Source organism: Podarcis raffonei, chromosome 7 (genome assembly GCF_027172205.1).
Source record: "Podarcis raffonei isolate rPodRaf1 chromosome 7, rPodRaf1.pri, whole genome shotgun sequence".
NCBI classification, from domain to species: Eukaryota; Metazoa; Chordata; class Lepidosauria; order Squamata; family Lacertidae; genus Podarcis; species Podarcis raffonei.
In genome coordinates, this window is record NC_070608.1 from 57901243 (window position 1) to 57927061 (window position 25819).

General features: G+C 40.4%; 1 protein-coding gene across 2 annotated transcripts in view; it reads right to left on the reverse strand.

Annotated features, from left to right (window-relative positions):
- The window catches only part of CARMIL1 (capping protein regulator and myosin 1 linker 1), a 134323-nt gene that overhangs the window by 7271 nt on the left and 101233 nt on the right, over nucleotides 1-25819 (reverse strand). The window contains exons 28-37 of one of the 2 annotated variants that reach the window (XM_053396694.1): nucleotides 24421-24508; nucleotides 23331-23480; nucleotides 16820-16837; nucleotides 11689-11755; nucleotides 10771-10967; nucleotides 9911-10017; nucleotides 8022-8451; nucleotides 5129-5201; nucleotides 1241-1474; nucleotides 460-600 (exon numbers count right to left, since the gene is read on the reverse strand). In XM_053396694.1, coding sequence (XP_053252669.1) covers nucleotides 460-600; nucleotides 1241-1474; nucleotides 5129-5201; nucleotides 8022-8451; nucleotides 9911-10017; nucleotides 10771-10967; nucleotides 11689-11755; nucleotides 16820-16837; nucleotides 23331-23480; nucleotides 24421-24508 — 1505 coding nt within the window. The remainder of the gene's footprint in view (nucleotides 1-459; nucleotides 601-1240; nucleotides 1475-5128; nucleotides 5202-8021; nucleotides 8452-9910; nucleotides 10018-10770; nucleotides 10968-11688; nucleotides 11756-16819; nucleotides 16838-23330; nucleotides 23481-24420; nucleotides 24509-25819) is intronic. The other variant, XM_053396695.1, reaches the window with a different exon arrangement.

The window sequence follows — 25819 nt, forward strand, 5'->3', positions numbered from 1 at the left end:
ATTATGACCAGACATTAAGGTCACATTCAGAATCAGAAACTTTGCAAATTGACTTCCAATAGCTGAGGACATGAACAATTATACCATGGGTAGGCAAACCAAGGCCCGGGGGCTGGATCTGGCCCAACTGCCTTCTAAATCCGGCCTGTGGATAGTCCGGTAATCAGTGTGTTTTTACATGAGTAGAATGTGCCCTTTTATTTAAAATGCATTTCTGGGTTATTTGTGGGGCCTGCCTGGTGTTTTTACATGAGCAGAATGTGTGCTTTTATTTAAAATGCATCTCTGGGTTATTTGTGGGGCATAGGAATTTGTTCTTCCCCCCCCCAAAAAAAAAATATAGTCCGGCCCCACACAAGGTCTGAGGGACAGTGGACCGGCCCCCTGCTGAAAAAGGTTTGCTGACCCCTGATTATTATACAAGGGGGGGCGGCTGGAGAAATATACTAGCATTCTCACCTTCGTGTGAAAGAGATCTGACAGCTGGTTGGGGGCTGCTCTGTCCATCTTTTTCTTTATCAGAAGGAACCCTCTTCAGAATGGGGGGAAGAAGAGCAGTTTTAGGGGAACCTGGACCAGATGGAGACTCTGGGATATCCTCTGTGGAAACACAGCGTGCGCACAGAAAAATTCAGTCACCAGCTGCACAGCATCTAGGAAATTTTTTCACATAAACCCTGACACAACCAACCAACCCATCCAAATGTACTGATTTAGTTTTTGAAAGCATGATAGAGGAGGAACAGCCTCAAAGCTAAGTATCTCCTATCCAAAGTGGGTAAGCTGGAAGAAATGAAAGCGCTGAAGGGCTACGTGGCAATAAAGCACAATAGAGGGGCTTAAAAAGTTGTTTAAATACGTTCCAATGAAGCCTCAAAAAAGTTTTTTAAAACCTGTATTTCAATATTCAGAAATGAGGGGAAACAATTTGCTTAATCAGACACAAGAAGCATGTAGTAATCTTTGAGACCTTTAGGGTAGTACTATAATGCAAAGGCTACAAATTAGTATCTCAGTGTTTAGGGGAATATCTCATTCTCTCTTATAATTTACCATTGCAATCCCATTTCTAGCATTTAAAAGATTAGTCAGGATTAGCAGAGAACAATTGAAAAACGCGGCCGAACAAACTAATAACCATTATCTTATTTTCTGAATTTTCTCTTCGGTATTTAACTATTGATTTTTCCACACATAAGCCATTGTGCTAATGCTAGCGTAGTGTACAGAGGCTTCTCACCAGTCCGAGAGGCAGATCGTGGCTTCTGAGGAACTGTTGGCCGTCCTGCTAGGCTGGGCTTTACTGCTTGGAGCGGAGGCTTTGGGCTGGCAGGTGTGCTGGAAGAACTTCGTGTCCTCGCCCCAACTTCTGTCTTTGGTTCAGCCTTTGTGATTTTCTCTGATGAGGTTACAACAGAGTCACCTTTACTCAGGGCAAACCGGTTCTCCGGAGAAGACTGGTGGAGCTTGGTAACTGAAACAAAAGGACCCAGCGAACATTGAGACCAAGAGTGCAGCGTATTAAAAAGTTTCTAGCTTTTGTAGGTGCAGAGAAAAACACAGAGGGATGTGTGTGGACTGACAGTTACTCAGGAAAAAGAAAAGCTGCTACTTTCCCCAAGTGTCCTCTTTTCTGACCAATGTGAATATAGTCACTGACAAGCAATATCAGTGAGACATCCAATAGATTGTCCATCTCTATGGGAGCTTTAGAAGGAGAATGTGCCCAGATTCCTGGAATTGTTTGGGCCAATATATCACTACTCTGACTTTAGAAACTGGCTTGATTCTCCTGGTCATTAGCACTTTAAGCAGGACGTAGGGTACATGGTTGGTTCCTCAATGGGGCCCAGGTTGATGACAGTAACACATGAGGGAATGAGTGGGATAATCTGATACAGTCAGTTTCCGTAGAGGAACACCTGAGCATTAGACACAAGCCTGATGATATGGAGAGTGTGTGAGTGCAAAATACTCACACCTTTACCGTCAGAAAATATCACCACCACCCTATTATTCTCTGAGGTCTGGCAATAGCTGTGTGCTCCAACAGAAAGCTTTATGAGGCAGAGAGAAACTGGGCTGAGGCTTAGCAAGCTCCAAAATATCTCAATGGACCTTGGGCAGATCTACTCTCATCATTTATAATGTTAAAAAGGTGCTATGAAAATGTGACACCAGAGCAGCAAGCCACTGGCAATGGAAAACTGCCATTAAGCTTCCTAGAGTGTTATATTGAATAGCGTTCAGAAGATCAATGTAGATCCAGCCCTAGTGTCAGTGTAAGTCTGTGAAAATGGCTGAGGAGCTGCCCTGAAGACTGGTGTCCAGACAGGCCAACAGAGAAAGAGCCAAAATCCCTCAGTAAAGTCAAGGGATCTTGATTCACCCACCATTCAACCTAGGATGGCTAATCATACAAACATCTTGAAGGTTGTTTTGGGGTTGATGCATTTCACAGTTCTATAAAATACAATGGCCTGTGAATTACCACCCTGGAATTCCTTAATCATGTTAATTCACTTACTGAATTCTATGGAACATAAAGATGCTTAAGTCTGCCTGGGTGATGCTTCTTTTTTTTATTCTCAAATATATATAGCTTATATATGCTAGGCTTATATACATACACATGTATGCATATAACATGTAGGTTTTTTGTGTCAAATGGAGAAAGCAGTTTTTCTACTTACGCATTTTATAACTGCACATAATCCTATCCTACTGAAGCTACTTGGCCAGTCAACTAATGCAGAACATTATATCCCAAACTCATAACTTGGCCCAGCTACCTGCTATTCTAAATTCAGAGCTAGGTGATTCAGGATGCGGGCCACTTTCCAAGACATTCTTCTAGCTTACATAGATGTTTTGTACTTTGACTTGTACATGTGTGCATGCATTCTGTGGCTAAAAGTGTATTATCTATGCGAACAAGATGTTCTTCCAATTTTTAATTCATATTTTTGGGAGAGTGTTTGAGAAATACTGGTATATGTTCAGACATTCTTGTAAGATCTGTGAGAACTAAATGTTCTCTCTCCCAGAATTATTTAAATATGTGGACCACCTTTTCCCCCCAGTAACATTTTTCTTTCCAATATATATTCTGTTGCCTTCAAAACCCTCTCCCCATATCCATCAGCTGAGCTCGTTTCAAAGAGAGGGCTTATGTGGTCAAAACCAAAAAGGATCTTAGCACATGCACATTGTATATACAGGGAGCAAAGCAAATGTTTGTGCAGCTGGCTATGTGTCATTTAGACACCATTTTCTCCCTGGCAGCATGCAACTGAACTTCCCTGCCCCCTGAGCATTGCATAAATCTGCAATTCTAAGGAATCCTTAGAACAGATTTTATGGTCACACACAGAGGTGACAAGCCACGTAAGTTCCACTGCACAGCTTAAACTCCTTGCATTAGCAAAGGTGGAACTTTTGGCCCTTCAGATGTTGCTGAACTACAACTCCCATCAACCCCAGCAAGCATAGCTATTGACCATGATGGCGACTGCAATTCAACAACATCTGGAGGGTCAAAGGATCCCTGCACCCACACTAGCAGAACTGTTTCTAGGTGGTCCAACTTTCCATACCAAGTCAGCCACAAGAGTACTTCAACATGGAACCCGCAGGCCACACACTGCCTTGCTGTGTGTGGGGCATTCAAAATTTGATACACCCCAGCCTTTGTGCTGCCTTTCCAAAGCTGGGTAAGTGAGGTGCTGGCTTTGGGAAGAAGGAGTGAGGGCTCTGGCAGGGTCCCAAAGCTCTCCCATCTCCTCCCCAAAGCTGGGAAAGCACTAACTGGGCTTGGGAAGGAGGTGGGAGGACACTAGGATCCTGTCAGACCCCTGATAGCTCCTTCTCAAAGCCCAGTGTCTCCCTTACCCAGCTTTAGGAAGGCGATGTGAGCTAGGGGGGTGGTGTGACAAATGGGGCCACATGTTGGACCAACCTGTTTTAGTTGGATACAGCCCAATCTGTCAGGGATCATATAGTTGGTATACCAGCCACAGTCAAAAATAAACAAGACCATCTCTTCTCTTTCTGCTGAATGCTTTCCCCAATTTCCCCTCTTCTTGACACAGATATGAAGTTCACTAGGGCCACACTTTGCCCAGCTGTGCTTCACACAGATGGGGTTGTTTGCATTTAATAAAAAGAGAAAATGCAGAGTTAGGATGTTTCAGAAGTTAAGAGAAGATGGGAAGCCAAAGTAGCAGCGACAGTGGCTACATTTTACATATTGGTTAGAGTCAGGCAGCCATTTTATATCCTTGAAGTTCCTTAAAGGAGTGACATACATTTTGAGAGGAACCATGGAAAAATGCATTTTTTCATCCACAGACAAATGTACATTATTTCTGGCACTAATCCGTTCTATTCTACTTCTTAGCAGGTGTCTTCCACTCTAAAATTCCTTAAAAACTGAAATGCATTTCTTCCATCTCCATTTGCATTCATAAGGCAGATCTATAAAGGCTGGAGGGCAAATCCACAGCACACTCTTAGAACCATTTTCTTCTGTGTTCCCATCACTGCTGACTGGAACTTGATTTCCAGGCCTGGCATAGAGGATGCTACTAGTTAATTATTCCCTGTTGGAAGCGTTCTAGGTTAGCTTCCCCACAGTGTAGTGAATGAAAATGAAGCAATCTGCTAAGCAACTGACACCAGCTACACGTAAGACAGATCAGAATTCTGCCCTACAGAGGGAGTCAAGGAATATAGCAAAGTAGGTCAGCTTTCACAAATATACATAACATGTCTCTACTATGTAAAAATTGGACAGGATATGAATAATATAATTGCACTTTTTTTAAAAAAATCAAGATTTCAAAAGGGGGTTGTGTCAAGGAGGCCAGATGTAAAAGAGGGCAGTTGTGCAGAGGGAATTTGAGCAGGTGTAGTTTGCACGGCAAGGTGTGGATATGAGGGAAATGGAAACTAATTTCCATGGTATTGTGCAGATAAGGCTTGGTCTGCATGGCTGTAATCACTCTAACAATCAAGTACATTCACAAAAACTATATTACTTCAAATCATTCATTTGTACTAACTGATCGGCAACAGCAAGCTTGTGGACACTAGTTAATGAAGTAGCATTTTACTAATAGCAACACACCTGTAGCACCTCCATCCAGCCGTTCTGAATTCAACGATAGATCTGTTGAGTCTCTTGAATCATTCCCTAGTTTCTTTAAAACAGAAAGAAAGAAAAGTGTGATAAGGAATCCTTGAAAATTAACAGAATTCTCTGAACTTGGTTGATAGATCACCATTTTCCAAGGCTCCGGACTATTATTACTATCATCATCAACATCCCCATCATCATTAATTCAATCATTATTCATATTCTTATTTCAATTTATATCCCGTTCTTTTTTGCAAAGGACTCCAGGGTAACAAACATGTAATTAAAACATCTCTCTGTCCATTTTATATTGGGCAGCCTTTGAAGAATGTTTGAAAACTCCAGTTAGTACAAAACAAGACAAGCATGATTGCTAACAAAGACTGGCCAAAGAGAATATATTTTGGTGGTATAAAAATACCTATACTGGCTGCCAGTATGTTTCTGGGCTAAAAGTGGTGAGATGAGTGTCTTAGCCTTTGAAGCCCTGAATGGCTTGGGGCCCAGGAATCTTAAGGACCACCGGGGGGGAAATTCATTTGAATGGTGGAGCTCCCTTCTAGACATGTGGACCTGGTGCCTACTCAACAATCTTTTTTGGTCCCTGGTAAACTCCATCCCGTTCACCTCTGCCTTTAGTGGCCTTTATTAAGGTTTAAGATCCTGGTAGTTGCCCTTTGCTGGTCTATCAGCTGTGTTTCTTTCTTTCTTTTTTACATCTAGCTTTATTATTTTCACTGTAGGTTCACATTTTTGTTTTTATCTTTTCATAAAGGTGTTAGGAATTAATTCAACAAGGCTGGGTAAATATTTACTCCAATCTCGTTGCATACCTGCATTTCTCTTGCACTTTCTTCACTCTGCAAGGGGGGGGGGGGATTCTGAACAGCCTTCCTTTTGGCCTCCATGTACTTACGGTTTCATTAAAAAAAATGAATCTATTAACAGAACATCATTTCCCCATGATGATATCAAAGTAGCATTGTGCACAAACTTAATTGTAATCCCATTCCAGCAGTTTAAATCCCATTTAGGAACATAAGAACCTGCCTTATACGGAATCAGGCTGTTGTAGCACATCCAGCTCAGTATTTACGCTGAATTGAGGTGGCTCTCCTGGGTTCTATATGGGGGGCACCCCCTACCCTACCTGGAGGTGCCAGGGCTGAATCTGAGACCTTCCATAAGCACAGCAGATGCCTTACCCCTGAGCAATGGCTCTGCTACACCTATACTCAAACAGGTGGCAACCAGGATGCCTTTAATGAAGTCATGTGAACTTCTTTGTCCTACTTTAGATTTACTACCACCTGTGTGCCCAGACTTGATCAGTTTTTATATGGCATTGAAAGCTTTTCTTGACACTGTGCTACATCACATCTGAACAACAGTAAATAACTATCACATTTCAGCAGTTCTTGATTTACAAGTACATCTCTGCATTATAGGATGTGTAGTCTAAATTAGTTGTTATTGAACACCCTGAGTTGACATTTACCGTAAGCAAAATCTACGCTTTGGGAAGATGGCTAGCCTATGACAAACCACATGTTGCTGAACTACAACTCCCAGCATCCTTCACCGTTGGCCATGCTGGCTGAGGCTGATGGGAGTTCGGAGTCCAATAACATCCGGGCAGTCACAGGTTCCCCACTGCTGCTTTGAAAGAATTCTTCTCCTTGTATTTTCTAAAAGTTGAACACATCTTCAACGTGTGCATGTTTAGCTTTACATGCTTGGCAAAATAAAAATCAAATAAAAATAAAAATGGGATGATCATTGGGGAAATTTGCCTCCCCATCCCACCCACCTTTAAACCCATTAGGGACACCTGCCTGTGCTGTAAATCGACTTCCTGGCATCCTTTTTTTATCTTTGGAGATGAAATTTCTAGGTAATAGAATTTCATCTTAGTAAACTAGGCCATAGATTTACTATCATGTACCCATATCTTATAGCTAAAACCATTTCTACGCATAAATAAGGTAATGCACATAAATTACTAAGTAGGAACATACATCACACAGGAATAAAACATTAAATAACTTTTATCAACTGCATCAAAAAATCCTGGAGGGTAAGGCTCCACCATAAAAGCTTTTTGGTTGGAGTTTCTTCACTCTTTCTAGCCAACACCAGATTTTGTAACTTGTTGGATTAGGCCAATAATATCTATTCCAATTTCACATATACGTGTGGTACCCGGGAACGTAATCCCCACGTAAGTGGGAAGTTGCATGTATTTTTTTAACCTATTTGATATCTAACTGCACTTCATAGCAACTGCAAACAATACCATCTCCCAAATCTCATTAGTCTTACCGTTGCTTGCTGAAGAGTTCTGTTTTAAACCATCTCAAGTGCTAACTAAGCCATGCTACTTGGTCTTATTTGCACTGCATTTCTTCCTAGAGCTAATATTAAAATCTCTTCAAACACTAGGTGGAGCAAGACCACTGCCGAATATTTGCTTGGAGAGAAGACTAATCCCCTATTCACTGATCTTTCGCTGTTCCTGCAAATTCACACAAAAAAACACCCCCTCCCCGCCCAACATTTGCCATCTTTTCATCTAGCACACACCTGCTCCTCACCAGCAACTGTAGTAGGATTGTACTAGGTCGCACATCAAGTAGTAAATTCCTTATAGTTTTGGTTCCTACCTCAGGTACATTTAAGCAGCCAGCTGTCATCTCAACAAACATGCTAATTTTTTAACAACAAATACAATAATATAGAAACCGTAAGTCGTAATGGCAATTTTGAGTATAACCATCTTGGTCAGAATCAAATGACTCAAGCTGGCTGCCAATATTTAGCTACATTGTTCTGTGTAAGCCCTCAAATGAACTGCTCGGACCATTAAAATGAAAATGTCACTCACCTTTTGTGCAGATGCCGCTCTGCGCTCCTGCTTGGCTTTCATTTCTGCTAAAAGTCCGCTGCCCATCACTTGCACCCCATACCGACGTCCTCCTTGAGGACTGCCTTTGCTGTCACTCTTCTCAAGCTTTGAGGCATCCTCTGAGGACCCCTCCTCTATTGAGTCTGGTGTTTTCAGTTCCTCGTTTTTTTCAGTGTTGCCATTCTGTTCAGTCGATTTAACCTCCTTCTTTGCAGTGTCCGCTGTGGGGCCTTTGGCAGCACCTTTGGGTGCTGAGGGGTCCTCCGACACCAGAACAGTTGGAGGACGTTCAGATTTTGATCTAGATTTGATTAAATTGAGAAAGCCGCTTTTCCGAGAATCTCTTTTCTTCTTTTCATCAGTGGCTTCGCCGGAATCATTCGTGTCCCCGCCTTTTGTTGAGGATCTCCTAATAGATGAAAAAGGCACATAAGCTATAATGGCTTCATTTGGGCATAATGCTAAACTACGGTTTAGTGTTACATAGACTCTTGTGCTTCCGTTCTCCATATCTGGTGAGATCACAAGGAGATTGGAAGCTTTCAGTTGTATTTTGACTAACCACAGTTTTGAGCCATCATAGAACTGTGGAGTTGGAAGGGACTTCAAGGCTCAACTAGTCCAACACCCCCTGCAATGCAGGAATCTCAGATAAAGCAATCATGATGAGTACCCAACCTCTGCTTAAAGCCCTCCAAGGAAGGAGAGTCCACAACCTCCTGAGGGAGTCTGGTGCAGTACTGTATTAAATTCTCCTTGTTTAAATTCCATGGTCATGCTGGTTCTAAATAAAGAATGCATTTTATATTACCAGAGAAGTCAATCTTCTCTGGTGGATTATGTCTACCAGAGACATAGTTATGTGAAGTTATCATACTTCTCCCTGGGGAAGTTCACCTGGTGCCTTCATTATATACTTTTAGGTGCCAGGCAAAAACATTTCTCTGCAACCAGGCCTTTGGCTGCTAAATATTCTACAGCCTTTTAAATGTGTCTGTGGGAAGAGGGTGGTTTGTTGTTTGGCTTTAATACTTGTGTTTTTATCTTGTATTTTATTCTGTGAACCACCCTGAGATCTTATGACGAAGGACGTTACGAAAATGTAATGAATAAATAAAAAGAAAATGAATAAAATAACATAATCAAGTCAGAACACATTCTGTTTGGCCAAGGAAACGAGGGTTTTGTGTGGTACCAAATTTTGATACCTACCTCAAAATACCCACAATTGCTTCAGCTGAACAAAATCATCCCTCCTGCCCTAAACCACTTTGAAAAGGAAATGCAGCATTTAAGTGCTGCTTGGCACACTTGTTTCACTGTCTGCTTTTCCTCACCACTGCCTTCCTCCTTGGCCTCCTTTGCTTATGCCACTCTTTAATCCTACACAATGCCCTGCAGTGCCATGCCATGACATGTAGCACTGGAACGTCACCAAGATATAGTGAAGCATAGGTTTTGCATGCAGAAGTTCCCAAGTTTAATCCCTGGCGTCTCCAGATGCGGCTTAGAAAAGACTCCTTGCCTCAAACTCTGGAGAGCCATTGCCAGTAAATATGGAAGATGCTGAGCATCAATGGTCTCAGTATAAGGCAGCTTCCTAAAAGAATGGCTCTTCTGCTTAAATTGCAATCATAAAGAATTCTAATAAACTTAAGTGGTGCTATGGTGACATAAACCCAAATATATGTATATTGATGTATTTAGCATATATAAGTCACTTTAACTTACTATTGGTATAATTACGTTTATTACATTAGTGCTAGCAGCGTGCTGTACTTGCTATTTTGAATTTTTAAAGACAGAAAACACCCCCAAATATCTACAGCAGCTTTAGCTACTGTACCTTGCTGAAGAATAAGACTTACTTTGAATCCATTTTTGTCACCTTCTTAGTGAAAAATTCATCAACGCCTTCATCCACTCTTCCCATAAGACCATTCTGTTCGCCATCTTGAGGTGCTGTCGTACTCACCTGATAAGACACATAGTTTTACTAAATCTAGAAGCCTCTGGAGGTTCTATATTGCCAGTTATGGGTGTCAAAAGCCATAACTGTGTATGGGTTTGAGAAGCAGCAGTTTTTCTTATGAAGAGTGCTGACAAGAGGACAGAAAAATAAGCAACCAAGCAGGACTGAACGTGGCTATCAGAAATCTTAAAGCATGCCTTAAAGCTTGCACATTATTTAAATAATAGAATAATAAGAATCCTAGAATTGTAGAGTTGGATGGGACTATGAGGGTCATCTAGTCCAACCCCCCGCAATGCAGGACTCTCTTGCCCAATGTGGGGCTTGAACCCACAACCCTGAGATTAAGAGTCATAGAATAGAATCATAGAATCATAGAGTTGGAAGAGACCACAAGGGCCATTGAGTCCAACCCCCTGCCAAGCAGGAAACACCATCAGAGCACTCCTGACATATGGTTGTCAAGCCTCTGCTTAAAGACCTCCAAAGAAGGAGACTCCACCACACTCCTTGGCAGCAAATTCCACTGTCGAACAGCTCTTACTGTCAGGAAGTTCTTCCTAATGTTTAGGTGGAATCTTCTTTCCTGCAGTTTGGATCCATTGCTCCGTGTCCGCTTCTCTGGAGCAGCAGAAAACAACCTTTCTCCCTCCTCCATGTGACATCCTTTTATATATTTGAAAGAGAGTCTCTTGCTCTACCGACTCAGCTATCTCTCATATGAGGTAAAATATCACAACCAAGATTTTCACTCACCGCAGCTTGCGTGGGCTGTTGTTTTTTATTCCTCTTAGGCCTTAGTTTTGTAAAGTGCTCCAGTTTTTTCCCTTCCTCGGAAGGCAGCTCTGACATAAGCCCAGAAGTCCGTTTGTCCACTCTTCCGGAAAGGAATGGGGGGTCCTCTATGTGGATGGGAACTTCTTCCAATGCTTTGTCCAAGTCAAACTCCATCTCTAAGAGAAATATTTGAAGTTTATTATATTTGAACCTCTCCTTCTCTGGTCAGGTTTGTTAACATTAGGCATAATCCTGTCAATAAGCCCCCTCAGTGGGAAATGGCACTTGTAAGCAGACACGTCTGAAATAGTTTGGAATAACGACAAATCATGCTTTGATGATTGGATCACTTTTTCACCCCACCCTTTGTGCACTCCCCAGTTTGTGGCAATCCAGAACTGGAAATTATGGTTTGCACATAGTTTCCAATTCTGGTTTGGATATAATGGTGAACTATAGGATGTCTTAAACCAGAAAGGGTATGAGGGAATCAGAGCCCATAAAGGAGGGGAGAAGGGAGGGAGAAGCATGTGAGTGCTTGAGGCTTGACAATGACCAGGCCTACAGCAAAAAAACTATCTTCGCTCATAATGTCTTTAAATATAGAATTGCAGTTATCAAAGTATTTCATCTTTTTTTGTAGACAGAGGTTCCTGCACAACTAACACCCCTAAAGAAGCTTGAGCATCAGTATCTATTTTTAATTGTTAATTTGTATAAGGTTAAATGAGAGCATCAGACCAAATAATGCTTATATTCTAGAACAGGGATGGGTCCTTCATTGTAGTCCATCATCATATGGAGAGTCACAGATTCCCCATCCCTGGTCTATTTAGGTAAATCTTATAAATCTTAAGGAAGTAGCTTAATAAATTGTGAAAAGAAACAACCCCTTACCAAAAGCTCTGGATACAGGCCTCAGCATTCTGCTGTGGATACTCTTCCTTTTAGACTTAGGAGTCATCTGCAGAACGAAAAGATGGCAGAACTTAATGCCATAAGTGTGGACAGAAAAGTTAGCTGTACCAGTGCAGCTGTTAGCTCTGAGTAAGACTGGAATATATTCTTCCTATTATGAAGTCAACACAGCTGTGAAAGATGGAGCAAAAGCAAAGCTCGTTTAATTCTGGATCAGAAATCAAGTGATCTGTTAATCAAGTAACGGTTAATTAAGCTTTCTGTCTTCAGAATCATTCATAATGATCATTTATTGTGCTGGAAAGCATTCAAACCTGGTGTTCAGGCTTTATAATGAGTCTGCAAATTCATCACATTTGATGAAATGTGGTTGGAAAAGGAGCAATATCACATAGTGCCATCTGATTTTTAAGAAGTTACTGAGATTTCACACACAAAAGTATTATTATTGAACAATGGAAGCATTATCCTAAGCGTTATTTTTAGTCAAGCTACCTTTGAATGGTGTTTTCTATTTTTAGGCATTATACCGACAAAGAAAGAAAGAGAAAGAAGACACACACACGCATGCGCGCGCGCACACACACACAGAACAGATAAATTCCTTACTATAAATTGTGCATAGTGTCATTCTTGTAAATTTATCAAATTTTGGTGATAACCTTATACATCACTTTGGGGATTGACTTATTGTAGTTTTAAAATGCTACAATAAAATAAACCTAATGATTTATACTCAAAGCTGACCCTTGCCACAATATTCACAACTTTTCTTTCTATCTTTTATGAGTTATAACAATATATGAAATACTCATTGTATTAGGCAGCCTCAGCACAAAGGGTTTCAACTGTAACTGGTTAGTAGTTCCCTGTGTACACCATTACTCAAAACCTGTGCTTCTGGAATCACTGTACTTGAAAACAATACATTATTTACTTTAAAAATAAGAGTAGAGTTCACAGTGATAAATCAAAGCCTGAATGTAAAGACCAAGAAGAAATTAATGAAACGATGGACCTACAAATATACTTGTTACTCATTCTAGAATGCAATGAACTCTGAACGGGAGTTTCCTCTTTGATATGACAATCTAGCCTCCAGTTTGGTTGATCTACCTGTTCACACCAGCTGAAAAGAGAAATGAAGCCCTAGGGGATGACCTCAATTAAGTTTTTCTTGCAGGATCAGACTGGTGAGTCTCAAGTCTAGCCAGAGCCATTTCAGCTGTCAGAGCCATTAGAAGGGATAATGAACGGAAATTCCAAATGGCTGAATGAATAAATTAAATAAATAAATAAATGCTACTACTGCCAAACGATGAAAGTATTGATAGGTAGCATTATGCATTATTTGTTTTAATCAAATGTAAGTCACAGTAGAGAAAGCCAGCACAGAAAAAAATTGTTGAACAAACTTCACTTCACTTCATACAAAGTTTATCTGGCCAGTTCACACCTAAGCATGAACATCTGAGGGTGTGTGTACTCACAACAGGAACTGTGGTTGCTTTGTTCCTCCCCTGGTCCTCCTGTTGTGGTGTGACCTAGTTTGGCTTAGTGCTAGGACTCAGTCTGCGCTTAAGTTTGTGCTTGGCCTACCTACACCCCCTCCCCCAACCCCCCCCCATACAAATAAAGCACAGACAAAAAAAGGCAAAACACCCTAAACAAACAAAAGCCAAAGGAAAGAATTCAACTCCCTCAAGTAAAAAAACAAAGAAAGAGCAAACACAATAAAAATAGAGAGGGGCAGGGGGAGGACCACAAGTAGGGTATCAAAGGGCATTGTTGTGCCCATCGGCACCGTGCTGAGAACTTCAGGTATCATCATAATAATCTCATTATAAACAACAGTAGTACTCATCAGGGAAGAGCTTCAGGTGAAACCCCTAAAATAATCTAGTTCCTACTACTGTGGCAAACACAAAAAAGCCACAGAATCAAAATAGGAAAGGATACAGATTTAGGGTGGGGGGTGGGGGTACCTCTTCTGTAAGCTTGATGAGCCTATTCCTATTATTTTGTTGTTGTCTGGGTAACCAGTTCCTGAACCAAAAAGTACAAGTGAAAAGAAACTAAATGATGCTAACCAGTTAATTAGAATCTGAGGTACTTTGGTGTGCAACAATTAGGAGGGAGAACAGGGTCTGATTAAATGCACACAGAGAGCCCTCAGTCCCCCTGCCCAAATTTGCCTCCTCGCTCCACATGAGTTTCTTTTGTACTGCCTTCCGTTCATGCAACACAACATGCTATTTTATGTTTACAGTTGTTTTCCTGATATTTCCCATGTCACCCCCACCCCCAACACACACACTCACTCCATGTACCCTCCTTGAAGCCTGCCTCTGATTATTCCCCCTTCTGGTTTCAGCTAGTCATCAGGATCTACAGCTTCCTGGCTCTTATTACGCTACATTTACGACAATGTCCAATATATTGTTAAAGCCATGCAAAGTAAACAGATAATTAAACAAAAGCCTAGATTGAAGCAATTTCTTTAATGGGCACTGAGAGGAACATTCCTGCTTAGTTAACTGAGCTTTCAATAGCAGGTGGGTGGTGGCTATTGGACACGCTCCGCCTGCTTTGAGTAGGATTGAAGAACGTTGTTAGATAGTTGGACTGTAGTCAATGAAGGAAAAAGAAAAGGTGGGCTTGATAAACACACTGTTTCCTTTTGCAGGACTGAATGCTGCCTTAAATATTAGCACTATATCTGGGTGCATGTTCCCTCGTGCACAGCTTGCATATTTATAAAGAAGCAGACATTCCAAGCATGCCAAAGGTCTTCAGTACTGCCTTGTAACAATAAGCCAGACAGTGTAAAAGACTTCCCCTAGAGCTTTCTACTGCTTATGGAAGTGGAGATCATGAAACAATATTATTATTCTAACTGACTAAACCTAAGAGTAGTGGCAAGGCAGAGACAGTGATTGTGTCCTACAGCCACCAGGCTGGAGCAATTAATAACTGTTACACTGGTACACTGATCAATTTGTCCCAACCATACAAAGAAAGCACAGTTTATCTAACTTATTTCATTAATAATTTCTGGCACAAGATCATCTACACATTTTCTTGGTGACTTTAAATCAATAGGGCAGTTTTAGTTGGTAAAATTGAATGCAAGTAATCTTTTAAGACATGCTCAATGCTGCCATACTGAAAGCTTAATTGAAGATTGCTGAAAACTGCAACTCTTCCATTTTCAGCAAAATGGGATGGAGCAGGGAGGAATCTTGTGTTTACCTATCTATGGCAATTATGTTTTGAGTGAATATGGTAATGAAGTGCATACAAGATAATCTATTTTCTACCTAATTGGCATTTTGGTACCTGCAGAAGCTCGTGTTCAAGCCATTTTTTACCTACATATGTTAAGACAGCCTTCTCCAACTTGATACCCTCCAATGTTCTGAACTACAATTCCTATCGGCCCCTGTCTTCTCTAGCCAATGTTCATGGATGTTGAGATTGTAACCCAAAACACCTGAAGGCTGCCAGGATGGGGAAAGCTGTGTTAAGACATTCTTCTTAAAAGTTCTGCCCATACAGCTGAATTTGAGTGGCATTTGGTTCAGCAGAAAGATTGACAGATAAGCAGACGCCATTCATACATACCTAAAGGCAATCCAATTAGTATGATTTTAAAAGATATTTTCATTATTAGTCTACTGCACATTAGTCTAGTGTAATGTAGGATGCATGAGAATGCACGTGTCTGCTCAGTTTCAGGATGCAGTATGAATAGCAAATATTCCATCAAATGTAGGAATTGTAGAACATATATATGATTTTTACAGGTGGCAATGCATATGGGTTTACCCACACCTGCATAACCACTTTTGATAAAATATTTGCATGTGTGATGTGACCGTAACTCTTTTCATAGAAACCACGAAAAGCAGAAACAGTATGCTGAAAGTGATGCAAACCAAACCTTCACAAATTGAAAATGAAAAAAGTCCTGCAGGGCAGAAGGAGAGAAAACATTTTCTTCCAAGTACCCAAGTTACACTCCAACTCTAAAGCAAAATGGTGGTGCACAGCACTCCAGACTCCTGTTGTATCCCACTCTATAACAGCTCATGTCACCTGTAGTACTTGTGTTTGTTGCTCCTCTTTAAACCAAAGCCTGGCTGGCAAACGATCAAGAACAGAAATGGAAGTGTAGAATTGCCAGAGGGTGTGGGCATCTGAGGAAAAACTGGCAAGAAACCTAGAGTATTGATTCTTCCACTGCCCAAGGGGAAAAGTAGGGATTTCTGTTATATCCTCTTATAACTGGAAGTGGAAATTACATTTTAACACGTATGGAGAGCTTCAATTTTGGTATTAGGGGAAACTTTACACGCCATTGCTTAGCATAATTAGACTTGAAATGACTCCAGAAGAGGTTATATACAAAGGTTTCCCTGTTTCCGCTGCCTCTGCTCTATTCCTGTTACATAAACTTGCTGAACGCATTTTCATTCAGATCAGATCCAGTCTCTTCCTTTTCTCCCTCTCCCCATCAAAGGTACGAATATTGCATGCTTGAATGGCATTTGCCAAGCAGAGACAATGCAGTGCAACAGAAAATATGTCACCTTAAAATCTATGACAGGAAAACCAGTGCCACAGCTACAGTGGGGCTAGCCGGGGTTTTTTTGCCCTGGGTGAAGTCTCCAGAGGGGCACCTGTATGTGTGGGGGTGGGGGTGTGCCAAACTGGAACTTTGACTCAGGTGAAATAAAGCCTAATTTTGCCCCTGGGAAAACCCTACCTTCTGTTCCTTTAAAGCTTTGTTTTCAATAAACTGATTTTAGGATTAATGCACAACTGAATCCTGAGATTTTCTTAGCCATTAACTAGTGCTATGTGAACATTATGCTTGGTATTGTTCTCATGTCTTCTGAGGGATATTTCAAATTCGCCACACATTATGCTGGCTGGAACGTCTTGTAAAATCCAACTTCGCTTCCAAATCATCGCCTGTTTCTGTTAATAGCTTCACACTGACGGTACGGCATTTCCCCCAACAGATTAGTAAGGCACTACAGAAGCAAATGGAGCAAGAAAAACGAAGTAGGTAAGAAACAGCAAAGCTTAAAACAAAAATACTTACACTTGTACAGCAGAGAGTCTCCATGCAGCCAGAAGAGAAAGATAAAAGAATATGAATGGGCAGAAGATAAAGCAAGAGCAGTTTCAAGGGAGAAGAGTAGGGAGAAGCAAGCAGTGCTGAAATTTGGCAAATAAAAAAAAATTGAAGCAGAAAATACTGAAGCAAAAATAAGCAGAAGATACAAACCTTTCACATTAAGGCAAAATGGGAACAGATTTATATCAGGTGCATATCGATGTGAAACAGGGAAGCTCTCTCTGTACTTTCATTTATGCTTTATTACTATTCCCTGAAGAGGTGAAGATGACTAAAAGGGGCAGGGGAGCATGAAGACCTCCAGTGTAGAACCTCATGCACTTTCAAAACATTTGAGGATCTTGATTTTTAATTGAAATAATGTAAGTTCCTGGCTCAGATGACTGAAGGGCCAGTAGCTCCTTGAACCTGAAGTTATTATTATTATTATTCTTTATACTGCAGCACAGTTCAGTGTTACATTTCAAACACCTGGGAGAAATAGACGCTTGGTAGAAGGCATCCTCTTCTGGTCTATGTCCAAATGCCATTAACAGAGTTAACATAAATGAACAAACAAACAGAGAAACCTCCCAAACCTATGTGCGTTATCCAGAAGAGAGTTCAATGGAGATCGCAGTAACAGAAAACAAACAAACAAACAAACAAACAAACAAACAAACAAACAAACCATGTTTCCTTATTTGTAAATAATGCATATGGTATGAATACTAGTGTTTTCACCAAATTACATGTATGTTGCATTTTAGTTTTAACACAAGGATATTTATTTTAAAACAGCTATCTAACAGAGCATACAAGTAGGGGTGGAGAGGAAAAGCAAGTTCCTTCAGCATTTGCAGAGGAATTTTACGTAACTTCCTTAACATTCTCAGTCGCAATAGGATTATCCTAAATAATTCCATTTTAATGCTAATATTGCAACTGGTTCACTGTATGTAGTACAACATACTTCACTGTAGTTCAAAACATTTCAGAGTAAAATACTCCTCTTTTGGGAGATTGAAAAGCTTACAAGTTCTTAAAATTGAAATACACCTTATTCTCAAACAAACAAACCCTCCAAGAACTAGCTTGAGACAGAGTAAAATTATATTCTCTTCATATTTGTGTCAAACACCTGCAATTTCATGGAATGCTATACACATATAATTTATCATCTGGTTCACTGTATATAGTCCCTCTTCCTACAACTAAGACAAAGTGAAATGGTTTAGGAAATAATATTTCACCTTTTTGTTTCGACACATGCCTGACATCTAGATTAGAACAGAATCATTTTGAGTCCATTTCTATCCTCTGCTGAGCAGGCAGGACGCAATACACAGCTCTGAATGCTGCTGCAAGTGTTGGGAGCTGACATCATACTATTTTAAAATTCATAAATGGATTTTTACACTGTCCTTCGTGCCATAGCCCTCCCAAGGAGGCTCTCAAAATTAAAACAACTTAAACAATTAAATACATTATACCTTATCCGCCCAAATAAAAAATCAGCAGCAGTTAAAACTCCTGGCACACAACACTTCAGCCGAAGAGAGATTGAAACAAATATTTCTTCAGAATCCATTTAAAGGCAAATAAAGATGGGATCGTACATATCCCTGTAATGAAAGAATGCCATAGGTGTGGGGGCCACCACCCAAAAGCTCCTCTTGCTGGTATCATCCACTGGACTGGTGGAATTTTCCAGTAAGCCAGAGATCTCATCTTTGAAGTCAATCTTAAGGCTGGGCAAGCTAACATAGGTTGGTGCCTTTGCTGAAGCCTTAGCGCAGGTGGAACAGTCTTAATTACATATACAGAAACTTTGTATACTTCAGAAGAGGAGAGAAGGTTGCCATTTGTCTCTTGGACCATTCTATGCCTATGGTTCTAAATTGACACAGTTTTGTTCCAGCTAGTAGCTGTAAGCAGAGGATTTCCCTTTAATTTTAGATGGAAATGGAATGTGCCATTCTTGTCTCACCCACACTGAAATACGTGTTCCTGCTTGGGCAGGAAGAGCCAAAGAAGGCTGCCCAGAAGGGAAGTGGAAGGCAAAAGCTTTCCTTACTTTTATTAGACTGAACAGCTAAATACTTGTGTGTTAAACACCATGGCAGCCAGATGCATGGAAAAACATTCCTCTTCAGATATCATTTTACTAGCTTACTTGCTGCTAGATCCAACAGTTGCTCCAATACCAGTCACAGAACATCTGAAGTCTACCACTATGAAAGTTGCAGCTATGCTGTCATTAGCGATGTAATATCTGAAGAGCCTGGTTGTTGTTTTTTGGCAGGTTTAGCTATCACACAACTAAGGGGTGCATCCAGATTGTACAATGTTCCTAGGCATACGTCCTGGCTTTAAAACTCTGTGTCTGAGCGTTGCTGAGGGGTTTTTTTGGTCCCAGAGCTTTCCCCAGGAAAACCCACGTTTTACCATTGAATCACAGCAAATGGCAATTGGGTTTTCTGCAGGATAGCCATTTACTTCAATTCAGCAGTAAAACAAGGGTTTTCTGGGGAAAGTTCCGAGACAAAAAACAGCAGCAACCTGCTCGAACATGGAGCTTTACAGGGGGGACCTGTGTCTGAAAAGTGTGGAAGCAAAAGGAGGTATGGATGAGCTGCAAGAGAAGTATGACAAGCACTAAATTATGCCAGAGAATCATGCAATAGCTCAGCTTCCCATATAATAATCCACGACTGAGTCTGACCATTGTCGGTTTAAGAGTTCGCCTGCAAGTCAACTCCACAGAGCAAAACCAAAAATACTTAAATATCCTGTTCAACCTTACAAAGCTACTTCAACTACAACACTAACAGCACCAAGCCTGTATCCAACAGTAAAAGACAAATTCTTAATTTATAAAGTAGCCTTTAGAGAGAATCTTCTTCCTTTCCTTAAGTCTGGACATTAATTCTGTGCCAGTGCCGTGTGAAGATTGCACAGTCATAAAGAAGATGAAAAAACGCACACTTGCCTCTTCTCTTCAGGCAGGTTATGATTTAGTGCTGAAATCGAAGTGAATGAACCATGAAATACTGAGAAAGAATAATGGAGAGTGATCTATATTTAGCACCTAAGTGTGAAGTCTCCAGGCAAATTGGAGTGGTCTGAACAGCCTAGGAAACCTGACCAAGGGCTAAACTAATCATGAAAGACATTAAAAAGAGCATGTTGAGAGCAATACTAAAAACAAAAAAACAAAACCCAGTACATAAAACATCAGAACAAAGTGTAAGTAAGCTTGCTCAACATTAGAGCAATCAAAGAGTCTTAATTAGCATTTGAAACTTTGTGGTATATTAAGCAGGGATGCTCTTACGATAGGAAGTCAAATATCCTTTAACGCATATTTGAACACACCAAGATCTGCAGTGCAAATCCCAGGAACAAATTTGATTATGGCTAGATTCATAAGATGTTTCAGAAGGTAACTCTTTCCCCTACTGATGGGATGAGGCTGGGTGCCTTTCATCACAGACTAATTTTAGATTTTCTCTCAGTCCTTTTGCTGCTGTGCTCAGGGTGGGAGCTTCTCCTGGAAATGACTTCAAATGCTTTTCTTGAATTCTTGGACTCAAACAAGAGCCAGATTTCTCAAGCTTGCACCAGAAGCAAAAGCTCCTTACTGGAAACACAAGCAGTAGTTTTAAAATTTTAAGTAGGAGATCATCTGTTTAAGCTTGAACTGTTATTTGCTTCTCAGAATAACTTCTACCCATTTGAACACTCCCACCGTCACACAGAGAAATCTTTGAAGTAAAAATACAACACTGATATTGTTACTGCATTAACATTAAAGACACAACAACCATAGATCAGACCAAACAACATATAGCTATTTGCAATAGTTCTCTTATGGCTATTATTTCAAAAACTATTGGGGCACAATCCTATGGTCCCCCGGGAAGGTATTCCAGGGGTCATGGGATTTTCAGATCCCCCTCTCTGATGCTGGGGAGAGAAATGTCTACCCTCGAGAAGGAGATTTTATCTCCTGGCTATGGAAAGATAATACTGAGAGGTATATGAAGGGAAATGTCCCCATCTTTCTCTTACGTGTATCACTGAGCTTTTAAGAGGGAACAAGAACTGAAGCAGATTTGAAGCCCTTCTCTGGCAAAACCCAGTGCCAAATCATCCACTCTCATTAGCTTCCACTAGAAAGATTCTAATTTGGAATATTATGCTTTTCTTTTCTCATTTTTGTTTAAAAACATTGATCCATTAGTTAATGCAGACATACCACTTTAATTGTACTTTGTCTTACAAAAGAACATAAGAGTCTGCCGGTTGGGATGCTTGATTCCACTGCCAATGAAAACGACACATTCCTGAGTAAACGGCTCATTCAGAGTTTTGCAGATGTAGTGATCACATTGCCCCACAAGTATTTTATAACTTCTGATGGTAGCTGAGATGTATGTAAGGGGAGGAGCTATTGCTCAGAGGTACAAGCATTTGGCTTGCATGTAGATGGTCCCAATTCCAGAGGTCTTTAGCAGAAAATATTTCATGTGTCAGGGTTGATGAGGAATTCTGTCCAAGGATTTATCAATCTAATTTATATCCCACCCTGTTCCCCAAAGGGCCACCAGGTGCCACACAACAAATGATAAAACAAAAAATCATTATAAAAACAAATCTGATACAGATGCAAACTGGGAAACATACTAACTTAAAGTACTTGTTGAAAGAGGACAGTCTTCAGTAGGTGCTGGAAAGACAACAGAGATGGTGCCTGTCTAAATATCCAAGGGGAGGGAATTCCATAAGGTAGGTGCTGCAACATTAGCTGCAGCTTCCAGACCAGCCTAAAGGGCAGCCTCACATGGAGAGAATTGCAACAATACAGTCAGGAGGTTACCAAAACTTGGACAATGCTGCTCAGGCTATTCAGGTCCAGACAGGGCCATAACTGACTTACCAACCAAAGTTGGTAGAAGGCACTCCTAGTCAATGAGGTCAGCTGAGCTGCTGGCAACGATGATGAATCCAGGAGCAGCTCTAGACGATGAACATGCTATTTCAAGGGGAGCACGGCCCCATCCACAGAAGGCAATTAACCAATTATCTGGGCTCAGGAACCACCCACCCACAGCACCTCTGTCTTGTCAGAATTCAGTGTTTATTCCCCGCATCCAGCCCACCACTGAGTCCAGGGCTTGAATGGCCTCTCCTGATTCAGATGTTACAGAGAAGTAGAGTTGGGCATCATCAGTGTACCTTGACCCAAATAACCTAATGACTTGAGCAATCTTTTGTCAAACAAAGCTCAATGGTCCGACAGTGTGAGTCAGTAGAAGACTGTTTTAGAAAGTATAGCCGATATTGTTCTGTAGCCAATGCATTTTTTAAAATATATCCTTAAATTTGTAATTATGGTCAACAAACCACTGCCAGCTGCACTTATTTGATTCTGACCTGTGATACAATTGCCAAGACATCTATAGGTAGGACATTTGGAAAAATAAGAGCCATGAAATAAAGCAATGATAGGCAGTTATGCCCCTTATTTACAAAACCGCCTACAAGAGCTAGTTAGATAACATGTACCATCAATAATGCAGCATGCAGAATTCATGCTGCTTGCTGAATGAGTTATTTGATTATTTTGACCCAGTTTAGCTCTGTATAAAAGATCAGTCTCTAGTGTACATAATAAATAATCAAGAGTCTTGTGGTAGCTTGAAGACTGAGATATTTATTGTGCCATAAGCTTTCATGTAGTAAAGTCCACTTCATCAAACGAAATGTTATTCTCAGTTGAAAGGCATGTATGTGCATGTGCACAAACACTGGACAGAAATGAAAAATGTGTACATCACAACTCCCTTGAGAAAGGACACTTAAGTGTCAAGACTCAGCCGCCTTACTTGAGCTATCTACTGAGCAGAAGAAAGATTCACACACACAATTTTCAGTTTCCTTAAAGTCATGAACAAAAGAAATCCATATAAACAAAAAAGTCTGAGCCAGGGGCAAGAAGGATCCATTCTATTTGTAAGAACAGATTTCCAATACATTCATGAGATTCATAGTAAGCCTTGGAACGACAGCAGCAGCAACCAAAACCCGCCAAACATCTGCCACTAAAATGAGCATATAATAAAAAATGCAACCATAGATAAAGATAGCTCAATGGCTACCTGGGTGGAAAATTTTGTGCTGACAGAAGCAACAGTTTGCTGCTGCAGAATGGCTTGATTTATTGAGGTAATCATTCCCTGTGTACTGCCAGTCACTTATAGAGAGGTAGCAGCATAGCACACACTAAAAGATACCATAAAAAGATAACTACAAGAAATATAAGTGAAAAGAAAAGGAAAGTGCTATCTTTCCTTTTGTCTCTCAATATGTTTCTTGGACAAATGTTTCCCACATCATCCATATTTACTAGCTCAATTTTTTCAATAACAACAAGCAGAAGTTTAAATGAACCAGAATGCCAAGATCTAGACAAGGGCAAAAGGTGTCTTACCATGCATGTATCTAGGTCTTCCAAACGTTCGATTTCAGTTAGCTCCTCAACTGTGATGATGGAACGTTTCGCAGGTTTTTCCTCTGCTAGTTCAATATCTAATGATTCCAGACTGGGAAGGGGCTTGCCTCGCCGGGTCAGATGATCAGCCTAGAGGAAAGGTTGAAACAAGAGAAAGTACTCTTAGTAAAAATGAAACACTGGCCAAAAAAAAAGTTTGATGCAAATGGTTCCAAAGAGCAAGGGTCAACTCAAGAGCCCTTCACAGAGCAACTCCTCCCAGAATTGGACAGGGCCTTGTAGAAAATCTAGTTCACACCCACCTCCGTGCAGGAAATCCAGAACTAGAGCATCTCTCAGAGATGATTGTCTGGCCTCTGCTAGAAGAGCCCATTATCTCTCCAGGTAATTGGTTCCTTGCCAAACAGCTCTTAACCTCAGGATGTTTCTCCTTATGTTCAACAGAATCTACCCTCCTGCAACTAAAGCCCATTATATTTCGTCCTGCTCACTCTCTCTGCAACAGGAGAGAAGACTTTGTCCTCTTCCGTACGACATCCTTCAAGTATCTGGTTTTCCTACATTCTAGTCAAAGATGGGAACTCTTGAGCAACAATTCTCTGACTATATAACAGAGATTACAGAGGGTTGAGGATGTATGCCACATGACAAGCCTGTTTTTAAATGCATATCCAGTTGAGTCTTTGTCCCCTTAGTCCTCATTCACATTGCTGCCTTACTAGTATCAATTTACACAGTATTATACAGATATTTTGTCCATTATGGGTGTTAGGGACACTGTGGTCGCCATTTGTGTAACTACAACATGTTACACAATCCTAATTGCAATTACACAATCCTAATTGTTACACAATCCTAATTGCAATTATAATTTGATTTCTTACCTGTCCTTCACCCTAATGTTGTTGGGTAGATTATAATTAAAAAATATAATATTAAAGAACAGTTTGAAACAAAACAGATGGGTATATATTTGGAAGCTACAGTGCAGGTGAGTGCAACGTAACAGGCAAATCATGCTGAGCTGTTATAAATATCTTGAAATACTCAGATCTGTGTCAGCACTCACCAGTTTATGATGGCAATGTGACAATGCATCAAGGATCTCATCTACGATTCGGTCTGAGAGAAATGAGGCCACTGTCAACTTCACTTCACTGTGTGAAAGTTGAGAATAAGAAAATGAAAGCTTAATTCACACTAGAGTTTCCGTTATTCTTTACAATACTGGCTGTATGATTTAAAAGTTACAAAGATCTCAAAATTTCTCCAAGGAGAAATGTATGAATGTGTATGTAGGAACAGAGGACATTTAATAATTATTAATATTATGAAAATACACAAAATGCCACACACTCTTTCAGCAAATATGATGAATTATTTCTAACATAAAGAACCAGATGTATTTCTACCTTGTTCCTATCCTTCCATTTGCAAAAAAATAAATATAATTTATCCCTTCCTTCTGCGATACCAATCAGCACCATTATGTGGTTGTAAATTGCACTTATTACAGTGCAGTGTGACAACAACAGAAGTATTTGCACTACAAGGCTGGAACTTCTGGAAGTGTTATGTTGATGTTGTCTCAGGGTCCATTTCAAAGATCTGGCACTCTATACAGATGGAGTGCCTTAAATAAACCACACAACAGCCAGTGTTGATACATGACATAGTTCATGCAATTGTGCCACTACAGAATGTGACATCAGTTCAAATGCATGTGTGCCATTGGTTTGTACCAAGTTGCAAAATGTGAGAACAAAGTAGGGACATATGCCCCAGAGCATCGTATGGCACTTCTGAGCCATGGATGCTTAACAGCTATGTGCAAGCCTTATGGTATTTAGGGGAGCACAGTTAGGCTGCCCTGGTTTCCTTGCAAGGTTGCTATGACATCTGCAGTGGTCCTGACCATTGTATCAATAGAATTAGATTGTAAACTTTTTTAAAAAAAAAAAGCTGATGAATTTGCAATTTTGTTACAACTTATCTCAGGGCTTTTGCTTTTGTATTGAACAAGAAGATATAAAACAGAGGCTAATTGGTGCAGTAAATAAACCAGGTTACATAGAGTACATGGACAATAAATCAATATTTCTTTTGCTGATTTGTACTGTGTAGAGGTTTTATAGGAAACATTTCCTTTCCAAACTGTGTTCATCATCATTTTTATTTGTGAAAATGTGTATCTGGAGTAGAGATTCTAGGGGATTTCATTCAGTCTGCATTTAAGGTACCAGCCTGAGTTGCATTTGCCAATATACAGATTGGAATGCATTATCTTTTGGTTTTCACACTTCTCTGAAGTTTGTGATATATTCTCAGCTAAAAAATAAAGAAAAAATGCCTTCAAAAATAATGTGGCATTGTTGTTGTTTTTTGCAGTTTTTTTTCAAATCTCAAGACTGAAGTGGACTCACAATGAAAGGGACATATAAATGACCATGTGTAAAATTGACACAGAC